At 40.7% G+C, this 18,722-nt stretch overlaps 1 protein-coding gene across 3 annotated transcripts in view; it reads right to left on the bottom strand.

Moving 5' to 3' along the window:
* Nucleotides 1-18,722, bottom strand: part of LVRN (laeverin) — a 166,296-nt gene that overhangs the window by 77,368 nt on the left and 70,206 nt on the right. The window contains exon 5 of one of the 3 annotated variants that reach the window (XM_082455736.1): nt 1,020-17,128. The exons of the other annotated variants lie outside the window; for them this stretch is intronic. Within the exon in view, the coding sequence (XP_082311862.1) occupies nt 1,020-1,714 (695 nt within the window). The 5' untranslated portion in view covers nt 1,715-17,128. The remainder of the gene's footprint in view (nt 1-1,019; nt 17,129-18,722) is intronic. 3 annotated transcript variants of the gene reach the window in all.

An 18,722-nucleotide genomic window follows, 5' to 3' on the forward strand; every position in this document is an offset into this window, starting at 1 on the left:
TTGAAAAAAGAACATTTCCCTGGCGCTTGCCGGGGGTCAGCAATGTGGTCCCAGAGCGTGGAAAGAGGCAATTCTTGGGCTGGAAGCATTCCGTGTGGGAGACACTATCGCAAACGAGTGTAAAGAGAACACGTGTACACTATGTGAGCCTGCAGACTCAGAGGGGAGGTCCCTTGTCATCGCTTTTACTTTTTTTTTTTTTTTTCTGAATCCAGAAACTCTCGCACATAGCCGGTCAAAGAGCGGGGAGGGGAGGGGATGCCGCTGCTCACCCGCAAAACGACACGCGGGGCCCGGGCAGGGGGTGGGAGGGCAGGAATGAAAGGGGATTCTGAAGTTTTGGAGAACCTTAGCAAAAAGAAAAAAAAACTGTGAAACGAACAGCCGCGACGTGGGTCTATTTGTTGCAAGAGCGGCAGTTACGTTGCGCCCAGGCAAAAGAATCAGGGCAGGAAAAGCGCAGAGAGGCGCTGGGGAGGAATCGCAGAGCGGCAACGGTGCTCTAGCGCCGTGCTTATCCAACTCTAACGCGGGTGAATCACCCGAGGAGCTCCGGTAAAACGCATATTCGGATCCCCTTGGTCGAGGGTGGGGCTTAAGAGTCTGCATTTCTAACAACCTCCCAGATGTTAACGTTGGGACCGCAGACCAGCAACTCAAAGTTCTGGACCAAACTTTGAGTAGTTAGGGGTTTGCTCGTTGCCCTGAGTAAATTCTGGGTTAGAGAACAAAGGGGTTCTCTGAAGAGGACAATAAACTTTTGGGGTAGCAGCGACCTTAAAAGGGGCAACGATAGAAACGAACTGGATGGGCAGGGATGGGGCTGAAACCTGGCCAAAGGAAGAGGGAAAGGGAGGAAGGAGGCGCTCACCCTCTGACTCTAGAAGAAAACTTCGCCAAAGATGGGGTGGGTTTCCTTGCAAAGGGCAGGAGACGCGCACCTAAGCACCTGAACCCGCAGCCTGCGCGCGGGGAATGCGGGGCGGGGGTCGAGGAGGCCAGGGCCGGCCTGCCCTTACCTGCGCTCACCCTGGTCCGTGTAGAGATTGAGGAAGAGTCCCTCCCTGGTGTCCTGGTACACCGGGCCGGAGAAGCTGAGCTGCAGCTCATAGCGGCTCCCGGGCTGCAGGGCTTCGCCGAGCTCTAGCACCATGTACTGCATGTCCAACGCGAACCACACCTCGTCCACCGGCACGCGGCCCACGGTGGCGTCTCCGGCGTCCGGGGACAGTGGTCCCCGCACCTCGGCGCTTTCACAGTCCAGGAAGAGGCTGTGAAGCAGCAGCCGCGCGGTGGCCGCGATGCAGCGCACGGTGATGTTCACGCGGCCAGTGAAGCGCAACGCCGGCGCCGAGAGCTCTTCTGGCCTCAGACGGGGCCACAGCTCCAGCTCATAGTGCAGCGGCACGAGCCAGGGCGGCAGGCGCAGCTGGTCCCAGGGCCCCGGGGGTCGCCAGTTGCGCGGGGTGGGCGCCACCTCCGTCTCCAGAGTGGGGCCGGGCTTCGGGGTCCGCGCCGGCTCCTGCCTGCCTGGCGGGGAGGGCGCGGCGTGCGGGCCCCGGCGGTCGTGAAGCTCCGACGGCGGGACGCGCTCGCAGTGGCCGTACAGGGCGGCGAGTACGGCCAGCGCCAGCAGGAGCACGGCAGCCAGCCCGGCCAGCAGCAGGGCTACCACGCGGCTCACGTAGAAGCCGGAGCTGGAAGGGGGTCCCATGGCCGCAGCCCGGGGCTGGGGGTAAGGTGAGAGCCTAGCGGCGGCGGCGGCGGCGTCGGCTCAGACCCCCGGCCTGGGTGCTCAGTGATGGGACCCCCGCCCCTCCTCTCTTGTACCGTCCCTCCCTCCTCGTCGAGGAGCCTGGGAGACAGGAGAGAGTTGTTGGGACCTCGGCTTCCCCTCCCAGCTAATCAGATCCAGGTCCCTGCCTACCCACCCCCGCCCCCGCCAGGGCCTGGGGAAGAGGCGGACCTGGCGCAACTGAGCGCGCGCCCCTTTGGGTCTGAAGGGAAAGACCTCGCAGAGGAGCTTCCAGAGTAGGCGCAGGGAGGGGACGGTCGGACCACACTCGAATTTGGGCACCTCCGACGGGGGGTATTTGTTGTCACGGGATTTGCTGGGCGTGACCCGGTGCGGTTTCGGGTGTTGTCGGAAAAGAGACAGGCACAGAGCACCCTCAGCCCCTTGACCGTAGTGATGAGCTGCGGGCTGCACACTTGCCGGCCGCTACCTAGGGATTCGTGCGCTAGGGGCTGGCGTGAGGGCTTACGAACCGGGACTTCGGGGCACATGCTTTCAAATGAACCTGCTAGGGACAGCCGCGCTGTCTGAACTGACTTCCGGAGCCAAATTTTTGGCCCTACGTTCGCCTCCTGCATAAGCTCGGGCCTCGCGCGGCCCAGGCAACAAGTGCGAGGCTGGGAACAAGGTCAGGGGTGTCCCGGAGCCTTTTCCGAGCTTGGGAAGTGGAGCTGGAAGACGGGACGACAAAAAACCGGACAGCGTGGCGTCTGCGTCTCCAGGTGAAGGAGAGTGGAGGGCCGCTTTACCTTGGGAAGGGGCACGGCAGGAAGCCGCCTCTTAGATCCGCAACTGCCAGGGATGGGGTTTCCAGTCCTGGGGCAGCGTCTGGCTCTCCGCACCCCTGCCCGGGGAAAGAGGACGCCCTGCTTTCGAAACCTACTGGTTTCAAGCACAGAGAATAATACAGTCCGGTGGCCAGCCTTTTCCACTAGGAAACCGCCGGCTGGAATTCATCTCCCAGGCGGTGCCCTAGTCGGCGAGGTCTTTGGCATCCTCGGCATCTGTTTGCTATTTATCGGATACTTCTGGGAGAGTTCCGCGTCCTGTGAGCCGAGTTCCCAGTCTGCGAGCAGGCACTCGAGTGAAATGAGAATGGAGTTGCAAATACTCAGGAGGTGCTGGGGAAGAGGGAGGAGAGGTGATTAAAGATCCTGCTGCTGGCCGATGATTTATTTGAGGGTATCCCGTCTTTAGACTCCTTCAGTTTTTTTCAGAATGAAGAGAATTTTTCCGTCGCAGCCATAAAATGGTCTTCGCTTTTCTGCTTGGAACTGTTATCTCCATTCCAATGAGGAAACCCTTCCACCTGAGGTCAGAGACAGGGTAAACGAAAGTGATTCTCCTGGGAAATGTGATCTTCCCAGTTCCTCGAACTGAAATTAATCACATTAACAAAAAGACCTCCGGAACAAGACAGGGAGGAGAAAGATTTAACACCAAGCTCATGCAGATGGTTGTGCTGTAATCTGTGGACCAGTCTCTTGATTACAGGTTTGGTTTGCTTTCTTCAGAAATGGAACAATCATATTTAAAAATAATTATGACCACATGCATCACTCTCAGAAGATTCTGGGTAGAGCTGAGGGAGGAGAAGCTCCTTTCGTTTCCCTCTACAGGACCTACCACCAGTCAGACTGTCAGAATTGTGAGCTACTGAGCTAGCAGGGCCCTCTGGGTGTAGGTCATTGCCAGATGGGGATTGCCACAGATATGGAGCTAATTAATTATTGGCCTTACCACTCCCTGGACAATTTCTTGAAGGATTTTGATGGATTCCAGACTCCCAAGGAAAGGTTAAAAAACAAAGGAAAGGGAAGAAAGGAAATGGAAAGAAAAGGAAGGAAAAGAAAAGGGCTCAGTAACAAAACTACTAGAGGTGTCCCTCCCCTCAATTTTAAATTAAAAACTCCACTGAGAAGTGTATACGTGGATCTGATTATTTAATTCCATTTCTCCAATATCATTAAAGAAATAGAGATTGGCTACCAGACAAAAAGTTTCAAAGTAATAAAACCACATCAAATGGTTGAACAATTTAAATATCTTATTAAAGGGAAAATATTTCTGATAAATCATTAATGTCACTCAAAAGAAGTTGCAAAATAACATACTGGTTGAGTCATGCTTATGTTAATAATTTTTAAAGAGCTAGAAAATACTCTTATATGAAATATTTGACATCTCAGTGAAAGAGTAGTTCTGGGACACAGATCAGTTGCCGGGAAAACGTCACTAGAAAATTAAAAAGAAAAAAAAGTTTTAATGAGTTGCTCAGAAAATCTACTCACTCTTCAGATCAGCTAGAGCAGTGATGCTCAACTGGGGAGAATCACTTTTGGTGCCCCCTTCTCTGGATATGTGGCAATGTTTAGAGACATATTTTGTTGTCACAATGTTGCAGGGGTGGTGCTACTGGTACCTAGTAAGTGGAGGCCAGGGTATTGCTAGATGTCCTACAATGCACAGGACAGCCTCCTCCAACAAAGAAGTACCCCACCCAAAATGTCACCAGTGCTGCCCTTCAGAAATCCTAAGCTAAACAATAATTCAAGCCTTTTATATGCTACCCAAGGGAAACTTCTCCTTGGTATCTTGTGTCGCTATTTACTTTTGTTATTTATGCTTATTCTTTGGCATGTCTATTATTTTTCCATCTTCTTTTTTCTTGGTATTTATTATAAACCTCTGTAACACTTTATTATCACCCTTGGGTCACATGACCTAATTTTTATTTTCCTTTTTTCTTCATTTACTTTGAAATTTTAATTTTTTTGAATGGGTAATATACTCATAAGTTTCAAAAACTGAAACAATATGAAAATTTGTATCTTGCTTCCACTACTTCCACGGTTAACAATTTTCATAGTTTTTTGTATTCTTTCAGTATTTCCTTATGCAAATCAAGCAAATACAATTATATACCTTTGTATTTCTCCTCTTTCCTACTTAAAAAAATAGTATACTAAATATGCAATTCTGCACCTTGCATTTTCATTTAACAATATATCCTGGATGTCTTCCCATATCAGTCCACAGATATCTTTCACATTCTTTTCTGCAGCTGCATGCTATTATATTGTTTATGTACATACCATTGCAAAGATTTCCCCAGTTTGGTTATTTGAAAGGATTCACCAGCTTTCACAGGGTATTTTCATTTAAGCTTTTATTTAAAGGAAAATAGTATGGTGCAGCAAGAGAAAGAGAATACAGGCAAGCATTGGAAGTCAGAGAGACATCCCATGTGCAAGCTACCCAAGGGCCCTTATTTGCATGAGTGAGCCATGCTATGTCACCAGCTTGAACCACCAAGGTCTGTGAAAGGAATCTTGTTTACAGAAAGCTCAAAGGAGAAACTCTTAGGGAGGCTCTTTAAATAATCAAGCCAGGTTAGTCAGACCCATAAATCCAGTTGTAAACCATCAGTAAAGAAACTAACCCTAGGGGTCTCCAGGGAAAATTTCAGACCTTAATCAGCACATCATAAATTGATCAAGAGTCAAAAACGAGATATCCAGAAGGAAGGCAGAGCCAGGATCACTGAAAATCTTCTCCTCCATGAAACCAATGTGAACACTGGAAACATTGTCAGAATTAACTATTTCAGAACTCAAGAAAGTAACCAAAATCTTGCAGCAATTAATGGAGTGTTTGTTCAAGAAAAATAGACAAATCTCTAAAAAATCAGTGAGCTTTATGGCATTTTAACTTGCTTTATTCTCATTTTCCTCTCCTCAGTTCTGCAGTAGACTTAAAAATCAACAGCCTGGTATAGTGGTGAAAACCAGCAGTCTGCAGGCACTCAATGAGGCATAAAAGTGTTAAATTCCTTTAAAGCCTCATTCTGAGAGAACTGTCATTATTTGAACTATCTGGTGATTCCCTGGAAGATGCTACTCTCATGGCTGTCTTTATTGACCAGATTCAGAGTTGACTCAGTGCAAACAGTCTTTCCCCAGGGGTACTGGTTGAAAACAATCATAGGCAATTGTTTAACATTGCAACTGCCTGCAGTGGGCAAACATCGAGACAAACATTAAGCTCAACAGAAAGCTTAAAGGGAAAAATTCAGGAATTAGATATCTATAGGGGGCTTTGAAAAGCTCCGACATATTCCAAAAATCTAGAAGGCTACATGCATGTATACAGCTATGCACATGACTAAGGCTGTACACATGCTCAGAAAAGAACTGAGAAGGCCCTAAACTCTCACATCTAGCTAATCTTGAGGCACTGCTCAAGGCAGATGTGAAGACTATGGCAGAATTGTCAACTGCCTGGATGTGTTGAAGGCGTGCCTCAACACATACAGAGAACCCCTTGGCAAAAACTGGGAAACTTACTGATTCTAGGTATTTAAGGAAACCTCTGTCTAACCATTAGCTGACCAATAAACTACCTGAACATAGACATCAGTGGCTACTATAGCAAAGAATACAGACTTTACTGAATTAGTTCAGAAAAGTCTTTAAGCAAACAAATGACAACAACAACAAACCCTGAAGAAGCAGGAAAATATTTTTTTTCAGAGTTGTCACATTATTTAAAATGTTTCCAACAAAAGAAAATTATGAGAAATGAAAAGAAACAAGAAAGTATGCCCATACACAGCAGAAAAAATAGTCAATAGAAAATGTCCCTAAGGACTTTTAAACTTTGGCCTTATGAGACAAAGACTTAAAATTAGCTATTTTAAATATGTTAAAAGAACCAAAGGAAAGCATGTCTGAAGACCTAAAGGAAAGTATGGGGATGATATCTCATCAAATAGATAATATCAATAAAGAGACAGAAATTCTAAAAAAAGCACCAAATAGAAAATTTGAAGTTGACAGTACAATAACTAAAATAAAACTTCAATCAAGGAGCTCAAGAGCAGTTTTTAACCAAGAAGAAGAAAGAATCAATGAAACTGAAGATAGGTCAAATGAGATTATCCAGTCTGAATAGCAAGAAAAAGAAAAAAAAAAAAAAGAAGAAGAAAAATGAACAGGGACTAAGAGCCCTGTGGGATACCATCAAGAAGACCAACATATGGGAATGTAAATTGATACAGCCACTATGGAGAACAGTAGAGGGGTGGGATAGGGAGGGTGGGAGGGAGGGAGATGCAAGAGGGAAGAGATTTGGGGATATATGTATATGTATAGCTGATTCACTTTGTTATAAAGCAGAAACTAACACACCATTGTAAAGCAATTATACTCCAATAAAGATGTTAAAAAAAAAGAAAAAAAAGAAGACCAACATACAGATTGTGAGAGTCTCAAAAAGAGAAGAGAGGGAAAGGGACAAAGAGATTATTTGAAGAAATAATGTACAAAAACTCTCCCAATCTTTTGCAAGATATAAATCTACAAATCTAACAAGCTCAACAGATTCCAGGATAAACTCAAAGAAATCCACACCAAGGCATATTATAATCAAACTGTCAACAGCCAAGGACAAAGAGAGAATCTTGCAAGAGAAGAAAGAAGTGATTTGTCACATTCAAGAGATTTCCAATAGGACTATCAGCTGACTTCTCATCAGAAAGCTTGGAGACTAGAAAGCAGTAGGTTGACATATTCAAAGTATTGAAAGAAAAAAACTGTCAGCCTATAATTCTATATCAAGCAAAACTGTCCATCAAAAGTGAGGAAAAGGGGCTTCCCTGGTGGTGCAGTGGTTGGGAATCTGCCTGCCAATGCAGGGGACATGGGTTCGAGCCCTGGTCTGGGAAGATCCCACATGCCACGGAGCAACTAGGCCCGTGAGCCACAATTGCTGAGCCTGCGCGTCTGGAGCCTGTGCTCTGCAACAAGAGAGGCCGCGATAGTGAGAGGCCCGCGCACCGAGATGAAGAGTGGCCCCCGCTCGCCGCAACTAGAGAAAGCCCTCGCACGGAAACAAAGACCCAACACAGCCATTAATAAATAAATAAATAAATAAATAAAATTTTTTTAAAAAAAGTGAGGTAGAAATAAGACATTCCCAGATAAACAAAAGCTGAAGGAGTATGTTACCATTATATCTGCCCTGTAAGAAATGCTAACAGGAACCCAGGTTAAGATGAAAGGACACTAGGCAGTAACTCAAGGTCATTTGAAGAAATTAAGATCTCTGGTAAAAGTAAATACATGAGTAATTACAAAAGCAGGTACTATTGTAATTTTGGTTTGTAACTCCACTTTTTATTTTCTATGTGATTCACAAAATAAATATGTAAAAAATTTAATTTACATTATTGAACACACAATGTATAAAGATGTGACATCAATAATAGAAATGTGGGGGAAGGAGAATCAAGCTGTATAGGAACAGAGTCTTCACATGTTATTGAAGTTAAGTGGGTATAAATTCAAATTGGATTGCCATAACTTTCGAATGTTAAGTGTAATCCCTATGGAAACCACAAAGACAATATCTATAACTTATATACATAAATACATGAGAAAGGAATAAAATGTTTGATACAAAAATCAATTAAAAGGGCTTCCCTGGTGGCACAGTGCTTAAGAATCCACCTGCCAATGCAGGGGACACGGGTTTGAGCCCTGGTTCAGAAAGATCCTACATGCCACAGAGCAACTAAGCCCATGCTCCACAACTACTGAGCCTGTGCTCTAGAGCCTGTGTGCCACAACTAATGACACCTGTGCACCTAGAGCCCATGCTCTGCAACAAGGGAAGCCACTGCAAGGTGAAGCTCACCTACCTCAACAAAGAGTAGCCCCCACTCACTGCAACTAGAGGAAGCCCTCATGCAGCAACGAAGACCGAACACAGCCAAAAATAAATAAATTAATTAATTAATTAATTTTAAAAACTCAGTTAAACACAAAAGAAGGCAGTAATGGGGGAAATGAAAAAAAATTTAAGGCATATAGAAAACAAATAGCAAAATGGCAAAAGAAAATCCCTTCTTATAAGTAATTACTTTAAATGTAAAAGAATGAAACTCTCCAACAGAAAGACATTAGACAAGAGATTAGCAGAATGGATTTTTTTAAACATGATTTATCTATATGCTATCTACAAGAGACTCACTTGAGATCTAAAGATACAGGTTGAAAGTGAAAGGAGGAAAAAATATATTCCATGCCAATAGTAACCAAAAGAGAGCTGAAGCAGCTATACCAATACCAGACAAATAGACTTTAAATCAAAAAAGTTTAAAAGAGATAAAAATGGATCTTATATTAGTAAAAGGTTTTCTACAGCAAGAAGATACAATAATTATAAACATTCACACATCTATAACATATTCTCAAAATACATAAAGCAAAAATTGACAGAATTGAAGGGAGAACTAGACAGTTCTACAATAATAGTTGAAGACTTCAGTACCCTACTTTCAATAATGGATAGATCAACCAGAGAGATGATAAGTAAGGAAACAGAAGACTTGAACAACACAATAAACCAACTAGGTTTAACAGACATATACACAATACTCCATCCAAACAACATCAGTCTCAAGCACACCTGAGACTGCTCCATGGACAGACCAAATGTTAGGCCAAAAAACAAGTTTCAATTGCTTTAAAAGATAGATATTATACAAAGCATCTTTTCTGAACACAGTGGGGTGAAATTAGAAATCAATAACAGAAGGAATACTAAAAAATTCATAAATATGTGGAAATTAATAACATACTCTCAAACAACTAATGAGTCAAAAAATAAATCAAAAGGGAAATTAGAAAATACTTAGAGTTAAGTGAAAACAGAAATACAACGTACCAAAACTTATGGCAATCAATGAGACAATGCTCAGAGGGAAATTTATAGCTACAAATGTCTACATTTAAAAAGAAGAAAAATCTCAAATCCATAACCTAACTTTATACCTTAAGGGATTACAAAAATAAGAGCAAACTAAACCTGAAGATAGGAAATAATAAAGATCAGAGTGGAGGTAAACAAAAGAGAGAATAGGAAAACAATAAAGAAAATCAATGGAACCAAAAATTGGTTCTTAGAAAAGATTGACAAAATTTACAAACCTTTAGCTAGAATTACAAAGGAAAAAAGAGAAGATGCAAATAACTAAAATCAGAAACCTAAGTGGGGACATTACTATCCATCTTACAGAGGTAAAAAGGATTATAACAGAATAATACAAAGGTAGTTAACCCGAAAGAAATGACAAATTCTTCAAAATGCACAAATTACCTAAACTGACTCAAAAAGAAATAGAAAATAGAGATTGAATAAATAACCAAAAACCTCCCCCCAAACAAAAGTGCTGAACCAGATGGCTTCACCAGTGAATTCTACCAAATATTTAAAGAGGAATTGAAACCAATCCTTCTTAACCCTTCCAAAAACTTGAAAAGGAGGAAACACTTTATAAAAGCATTATTTTGATAACAAATCCAGATAAAGACATCACAAGAAAAGAAAATGACAGACTACTATCTTTATGAATATAGATGCAAAATAGTCAACAAAATATTAGCAAACAAAATCCAACAGAGTATTAAAAGGATTATTCACCATGACCAAGTGGGATTTATCCCAAGAATGCAGGGCTATTTCAACATAAGAAAATCCGTTGATGTAATAGAACAAAGGAATAGAACATGAATAGAACAAAGAAAAAAAACTACATGATCATCTCAAATGATGCAGAAAAGGCATTTGATAGAATTCAATACCCTTTAATTGATAAAAGCTCTCAGAAAACTAGGAATAAAGGGGAAAAATCCTCAACATGATAAAGAGTATTTATGAAAAACCCACAGCTAACATCATATTCAATGGTGAAAACCTGAAAGCTTTCCTCCCTGAGAGCAGGAACAAGACAAGGATGCCTGCTTTCATTGCAGCTATTCACCATTGTACTGGAAACTCTAGTCAGAGCTATTAGACAAGAAAAAGAAAGAAAAGAAATGCAAATCAGAAAGGAAGAGATAAACCTATCTCTTTTTGCAGAAGACATAATCCTATATATAGAAAATCCCAAAGAATTTACAAGAAAGTTATTAGTTAAAAAAATAAATAAATAAATTTAGCAAAATTGCAGGATATAAGATCAACTCACAAAGATCAGTTGTGTTTCTATACACTAGCAATGAATAATCAGCAAATGAAATTAGGAAAGTAATTCCATTTACAATAGTACCTAAAAGAATTAAATACTTAGGAATAAATCTAACCAAGGAGGTGAAAGACTTGTGTGCTGAAAATTACAAAACACTGATGAAAGAAATTAAAGAAGACCTACATAAATGGAAAGACATTCCATGTTCATGAATAGGAAGATTTAAAATTGTTAAAATGTCAAGGTCACCCAAAGTGATATACATACAACGCAATCCCTATTAAACTTCCAACAGCCTATTTCACAGAAATGGAAAAGCCAGTCCTCAAATTTATATTAAATTGCAAATGGCCCCAAATACCCAAAATAATCTTGAAAAAGAAAAAGCTGGTGGACTCACACTTCTCACTTTTGAAACTTACTACAAAGCTAAAGTGATTAGAACAGTGTGGTACTGGCATGACGATAGACATATAGACCAATAGAATAGAATAAAATAGAGAGCCCAGAAATAAACCATCATAATGGTTGAACCATCACTTCAACAAGAGTGCCAAGACTATTCAATAGGAAAGAACAGCCTTTTCAACAAATGGTGCTGGGAAAACTGGATATCCACATGTAAAAGAATGAAATTGGAACCTTACCTTACACCACATACAAAAATAAACTCAAAATGGATCAAAGACGTAAACATAATAGCTAAAAATATAAAACTTATAGAAGAAAGCACTGGAGAAAGTCTTTATAACGTTGGGTTTGGCAATGACTTTATGGATATGACAACAAAAGCACAGGCAACAAAAGAAAAATAAACTGAACTTCAACAAATTAAGTAATTTTGTACATCAAAGGATACTGTCAAGATAGTAAAAAGACAACCTGCAGAATGAGGATATTTGAAAATTATATATCTGATTAAGGATTAATATCCAGAATATATAAAGAACTCAACACCAAGAAACAAACAACCCAATTCAAAAATAGTCAAATGACATGAATAGACATTTCTCCAAAGAAGATAGACAAAGGCCAATAAGCTTAAAGAGATGCTTAACATCATTTGGCATTAGGGAAATGCAAATCAAAACCAAAATAAGACACTACTTCGTACCTGCTAGGATAACTATAATAAAAATCAAAAACAAAAATGAAAAACAAGAAGTGTGGACAAGGATGTGGAGAAATTGGAACCCTCATGCATTGCTGGAGCGAATGTAAAATGATGCTCTGTAGAAAACATTTTGGTGGTTTCTCAGAAGAGTAGATATAGAACTACCATATGACCAAGTAAATTCCACTCCTAAGTATATATCCATAAAAATAGAAAACAGGGAATCAAAAAGACATTCATATACCAGTGTTTGTAGCGACATTATTCACAATAGCCAAAGGGTGGAAAAAACCCAAATGTCCATCAACAGATGAATATATAAACAAAACATGGTATATACATAAAATGGAATATTACTGTCATAGAAAGGATTGAAATTTTGATGTATGCTACAACATGAATGGACTTGGAAAACATCATGCTTAGTGAAATAAGTCAGACACAAAAAGATAAATATTGTATGATGGTATGAAGTTATATGAGGTACCTGGAAGAGGCAAATACACAGAGACAGAAAATAGATTAGAGGTTACCAGGGGCTGGGGTGAGGGGGAAAAGAGGTATTGTTTACTGGGTACAAAGCTTTGCTAGGGGTGATGAAAAGTTTTAAGTATAGATAATGGTTATGGTTACATAACACTGTGAATATATTTAATGTCACGAATTATACACTTACAAATGGTTAAAAAGATAAAGATAACATTATGTATATCTCACCACAATAAAAATACATAGTACTATAAAGCTAAGCGTAATAGTAAGATTTTATTATTGATCGTGATCAAGAGCTATTACTTATTAAAATCCAAGACTATGCAGGCAACATTAGCTTAAAACTTATTGTCACTCTCTGGGTGTTTTAGTCCATGAGTGTTTGTAATTATACCTGTTACTTTGCAAATTTAACAAATGAACTGCTAGGGAAAAAATGTGAATCCTTTTGAAAATTGAATATTATGTTGGAGTAAAAGACTACAAGCATACCTTGTTTTATTGAACTTTGCTTTATTACACTTCACAGATACTGTATTTTTTACAGATTGAATTTTTGTGGCAACCTTGCATCAAGCAAATCTATTGGTGCCATTTTCCCAACAGTATTTGCTCACTTTGTGTCTCTATGTCACATTTTGGTAATTCTCTCAATATTTCAAATTTTTCATTATTATTATATTTGCTATGGTGATCTGTGATCAGTTGCCTTTGATGTTACTATTGTTAATTGTTTGGGGGCACCAAGAACCACATACACATAAGAAGGTGAACTTAACCAATATATGTTGTGTGTCTTCTGACCACCCCACTGACTAGCCATTCCCCTATCTCTCTCCCGCCCCTCAGGCCTTCCTATTCCCTGAGACACAACAATATTGAAATTAGGCCAATTAATAACCCTACAATGGCCTCTAAGTGTTCAAGTGAAAGGAAGAATTGCACATCTCTCACTTTAAATCAAAAGCTAGAAATGATTAAGCCTAGTGAATAAAGCATGTCGAAAGCCAAGATAGGCCAAAAGCCAGACCTCTTATACCAAACAGCCAGTTCTGAATGCAAAGAAAAAGTTCTTGAAGGAAATTAAAAGTACTAATCCAGTGAACACATGAATGATAAGAAAGTGAAATAGCCTGATTGCTGACATGGAGAAAGTTTTAGTGGTCTGGAAAGAAGATCACAACATTCCCTCAAGCCAAAGCCCAATCCAGGGCAAGGCCCTAACTCTCTTCAATTCTATGAAGACTGACAGAGGTGAGGCATCTGCAGAAGAAAAGTTTGAAGCTAGCAGAGTTTGGTTCATGAGGTTTAAGGACAGAAGCTGTCTCCATAACATCAAAGTGCAAGGTGAAGCAGCAAGTGCTGATGTAGAAGCTGCAGCAAGTTATCCAGAAGATCTACCTAAGATAATGAATGAAGGTGGCTACACATTATCGACAGATTTTCAATGTAGATGAAACAGCCTTCTATTGGAAGAAGTTGTCATCTAGGACTTTCATAGCTAGAGAGGAGAAGTCAATGCCTGACTTCAAAGCTTCAAAGGACAGTCCGACTCCCTTGCAGCTGGTGACTTGAAGTTGAAGCTAATGTTTATTAACCACTTCAAAATTCCTAGGGCCCTTAAGAATTATGCTAAGTCTACTCTGCTTGTGCTCAGCAACACAGGAACAACAAAGCCAGGGTTTACTGAATATTTTAAGCCCACTGTAATAAACACCTACTTCTCAGAAAAAAAGATTCCTTTCAAAACATGACTGCTCATTGACAATGCGCCTGGTCACCCCAAGAGCTTTGGTGGAGGTGTTCGACGCGATTCATGTTGTTTTCATGCCTGCTAATGTGACATCCATTAGGCAGCCCATGGATCAATGAGTGATTTCAACTTTCAATTTCAAATTGTACCCTTCTCTTCTAGAGCCTGGTTGCGGTAGAAGTCTCTAGACTCCTTTTGTTGTCTTTACTAAATCCGGCTTACATGTGCCTAATAAACTTTTAGATTGTTGATACTTATCATCTATGGTCCTCAGGTGTAGGGTTGTGGCTGATTGCATTCGGTGGCCCTGAAAATGTGCATCAGTCCCATCTCCCCCTTCAGTGAGTGCAAGTGACTGACAGCCTCAGGTGCTGCTCTGAGTCTATCACAGTGTTAACACTGAGGCCATGCACCCTGTAGGCTGTTCCCAGCCAATGAATGACAAGCATGGCAGGGATGTTAATGAAAGTCTTGTGAAGGACTCTGCTGATAGGCAGTTTTGGCTGGAGGGCTTCTCATTGGCCTGCCAGAAGTTTTCTTAACATGGCACTGCAGTCTGGGACTCTTCTTCTCCAGCCCACTTCTCTTCCCTCCCTCCTACAAAGAGGTCAGACCAGCATCACAGTCTGAAGGCTCTCCCTACCTCCTCTGGCTCCCTGCCCTTTTCTTCTTACAGTCATTTCCGCCAGTAAATCCTTTCCACATCTAATTCCATCTTGGAGTCTGCTTCTTGGAAGACCCAAACCAACACACTATAGAAAATGTCCTGTTTGAAATTCTATTACGCTTCTGTCAGGATACATACAGGATTTTTTTCTTTATCTTCATAATTCAAAAGTTATTGCTAGGATATGTTTAAGAGCAAACCTCTTTCACAGGTTTTTTAAAATTTAGAATATTGTGATTCTTTTGAGATTTGTAATCAGTTTTTTCACTTTAAGAAAGTTTTACAGACTTACGTTTTTAATTCTTGTTTCTTTTGTTTCAATTGTTTTTTTTTCCCTTCATCAGAAACATCCATAATTCTTAGCTTGAATCACTGTCATTTTTTCTTCTTTATCTATTGTGCTCTTTCTCTTTATTTTTATCTTAAGTCATTTTTCTCTTTAGTTCTTGGAGAATTTATCAAGTGTTTCCTCCCCACAATATAGCTGCACAAAAGGAAAAATCTATCCAGTCTTGGGACTTGGACAAGGACAGTATCCAGGCTTAGTACTGAGAAAGAAATTTGTCCAAGTAGATAGAGAGTGAAATCAAGAGTCAGTCCTATACACCCGTAGATGGTGAGAGTGGGTCTAATACAGGGAACCACCTGGCTGAAGTGAAGTCTCCACTCCCTGCCCCTACTACCACCAGCCCCATGATCCAGTTCTCTGACACTGAACATCGATTCAGGAAACTCTAATGCCCAAGGGCTTTGCTGCCTCATGTCTCTATCCCCACTTAAAATGCTTTATCTGTGGCAATAATACCACCTCTGACACAGCATGTCATTCCCTGGATAACTTCCTCAACTCACTGTTAAATCCAATGTCATAAAGACTTTCTCCAATGTTTTCTTCAATGAGTTTTACCTTTTTAGCTCTTCTGTTTAGGTCTTTGATTCAGTTTGAGGGTTCTTTTTTTTTTTATGGTGTAATGTAAGATTCCAATTTCATTCTTTTTGCACATGGATATTCAGGCAGGGGCAGGGCAGAGGGCTTCCTGTGTATTTCCAGTCAGGCAGGTTTGCCCTGTTTCTGACTGCATGGAACTAGTAGTAACTAGAAACTCCTCCAATGCTATCAGTAGTTGTTACTCCTAATTTTTGGTGGTTTTTAAAAATCCTTTTCAAAGCCGACTAGGTATTTTAGTGACAGGCTGGGGGAGAATGCATCAGGAGCTCTCCTGAGATGTTGTTTTACAGAAGCCTTTACTCCATCACTTATCGTTTTATACAAGAAATGTGCAAATCACTCTCTTCCCTTCTATTCATTAAAGGCATTTCTCCTAGAAACCATGGCTTGAGTGTTAATGAAACACTGAGTCCACACCCTTACAGCATTATATGTTCAATAAGTGTTTGAACAATGAGTAATGGGGTTCAAATTATTAGTTCCCAAGAATTCTATTTCTCCTACTCTGTCATATTGCATATTATATTTTAGTCACATTCACTAAGTTAATGTGTTTAAAATGAAGATCAACAGTGTATAAACCGACCCTCTTTCGTAAATTAGAAAATATACTTCCTGACTTTGACAATTCACATAGAATAATTAAGAACAACTGTAAAGAAGAGGAGGATAAAGTCATGAGTGTTTTCTCTGTCGTACCTTGCACACAATCTGGTGTGCAACCAGTGTGGGAACCATAAGTATGGAAAATAGTGATTTAAAAAAAGGAGAGGAAGCAAAACACATGAATGAGAAAATCATCCTAGAAATAATACCAAAAAAACACATATTAGAATATATGTTCATTTCTTTTTTCAGTTTCCATTTAAGCACATAAAATTAATACAAAACCTGATTTTCAATAAAATATTTTGTTTGGTCTGCTTATTTGTTTGGTCAGTAAAATATTTTGTTTGTTTGGTCAATAAAATATTTTGTTTGGTTTCAATAAAATATTTTGTTTGGTCTGTTTATTTAGATGGGAAGTTAGGGATTACAGGAGAGCTTCTCAGACAAATTTGCACAAAACAGTCAATTGTCACGTGTGACTTTGAAATAAGCCCTGATGTATTATTAGTTAAGGTTTAGGCCAAGCTGCTATTATAAACGGATCCAAAAAGGCAGGGGCTGCAGCAAGACAGAAATTTATTTCTTCACATGATAGCCCAGTGGTAAGTGGAGGTTCCAAGATGGGCAGGTGGTTCTCTTCCATGACATCATCCATCCCCCAGGGAGGTGGTCTTTGTCCACATGTTCAAAACTGCCTCACCAGCACTTCAACTGCACCCTGGCCCCAGTTAGGGAAAAGGCAGAAAGTGGAGGGCAAGTGTTTTTATTTAGGAAATTTATGCAGATGTCTTGCACATGTCTTTTTTGTCCATATTCCAATGATAAGGAAATCACATGGCCATATCTGGCTCTAAGGAAAACTACATTTGTCTCTAACATTCTATGGGATGCTTTCTAATACTAAAAAGAAGAAAGGAAGAATGGACATTGGAAGACAATTACCAATCTTTTCCATACTTGAACAAAAAAGTTTAGTATAGTCATTCTTGCCTCAAGATTTAAATAAAATACTTATAAGGAGGAAGCTATCACAAAGCTAAACCTCAGGGAAAATGTTATGTATTGCCAAACATTATTTTTATCTAAGGATACACAGAAAGCACTCTCAGAGTGGTTATTATTTGTCACACAGTTTATGAGCCGTAGGAAAGAAATGAAGTTCGCCCAAAAATGGATCTCAGTCAGCTCGGTGCTTTGTGACCACCTAGAGGGGTGGGATAGGGAGGGTGACACAAGGGGGAAGAGATATGGGGATATATGTATACGTATAGCTGATTCACTTCATTATAAAGCAGAAACTAACACACCATTGTAAAGCAATTATACTCCAATAAAGATGTTAAAAAAAAAAAAAAAAGGATCTCAGACCTGCCAATTGCACCTTCAATTTTCCAGCGTCCTCTCTAAAATTACCACTCCACCCCATTTTCTATGCCTTGAGGAGGCAGGAGTTTTACTGAGCACTGCCCTATAACTGGCATCTCACTCAGCCAGAAGACCCTTATTGGCATTAGGTGAAGCTTCACCATTTGTGTAAACCAGGATAGCCATACAAAAGAAAAACAGGGGAAGTTCTGGAATTCAGGTAGAGAACTGAACAGCAGGCTAGGAGCTGGATAATTTCACTTCCCTTCCTGGTTCTATTACTACCTCACTGAGAAGCCTTCCCATGGACTGACAATATCAAAATAAGATCAGGAATACTATGCTTTCTTTTTTTAAATCTCCATATCCTGGGAGCATTCCCCCCAGTAGCCACAGATAAATCCGTAAGCAGCAAAGGCTAAGATCAACAGAGATTTCATAAAGGTCTGCTCCTGCAGCAGATTTTTGGCAAGAGATTGGTATCCTGGGCTAATTATTCTCAGTTCCTCATCATCTAATCCAATCTTTGCCCTGAGAAGCTGATCTCTACTAATAGCATCAGCCAGCCTCTCTTGCCCTTTGAGTACAATTGGGTTTGACCAATGGGAGGCTTCATCAGGAGATCAAAAGGCAAAAAGAGACAGAAGTTGAAGTATTTCTTCTTCCTCCTTCTGTACTGCAGCATTATGAGTCTGGCAAGGGTTCCACTACAGCCCAGCTCCTGTTGAGTGGCTCTCTTCCACAGCTCTAGCTTTCCTAGGCTCTGGCTAAACCATTTCCTCTTGTCCTTTCAGGTCTAAGTGTGGTAATGATTTCTCATCGTTGCTAGTTCTTGGATGTGTGATGATTCGTTATTGCTTCTCTTAATCTTGTCCACACCTCCAGAAACAGCCCCTTTGTTAAATGCCAGTTAAACCCATGGATTGTGCGATCTGTTTTGTTTTGGG

Source organism: Balaenoptera physalus (assembly GCF_965194825.1).
Source record: "Balaenoptera physalus genome assembly, chromosome: 3".
NCBI lineage: Eukaryota > Metazoa > Chordata > Mammalia > Artiodactyla > Balaenopteridae > Balaenoptera > Balaenoptera physalus.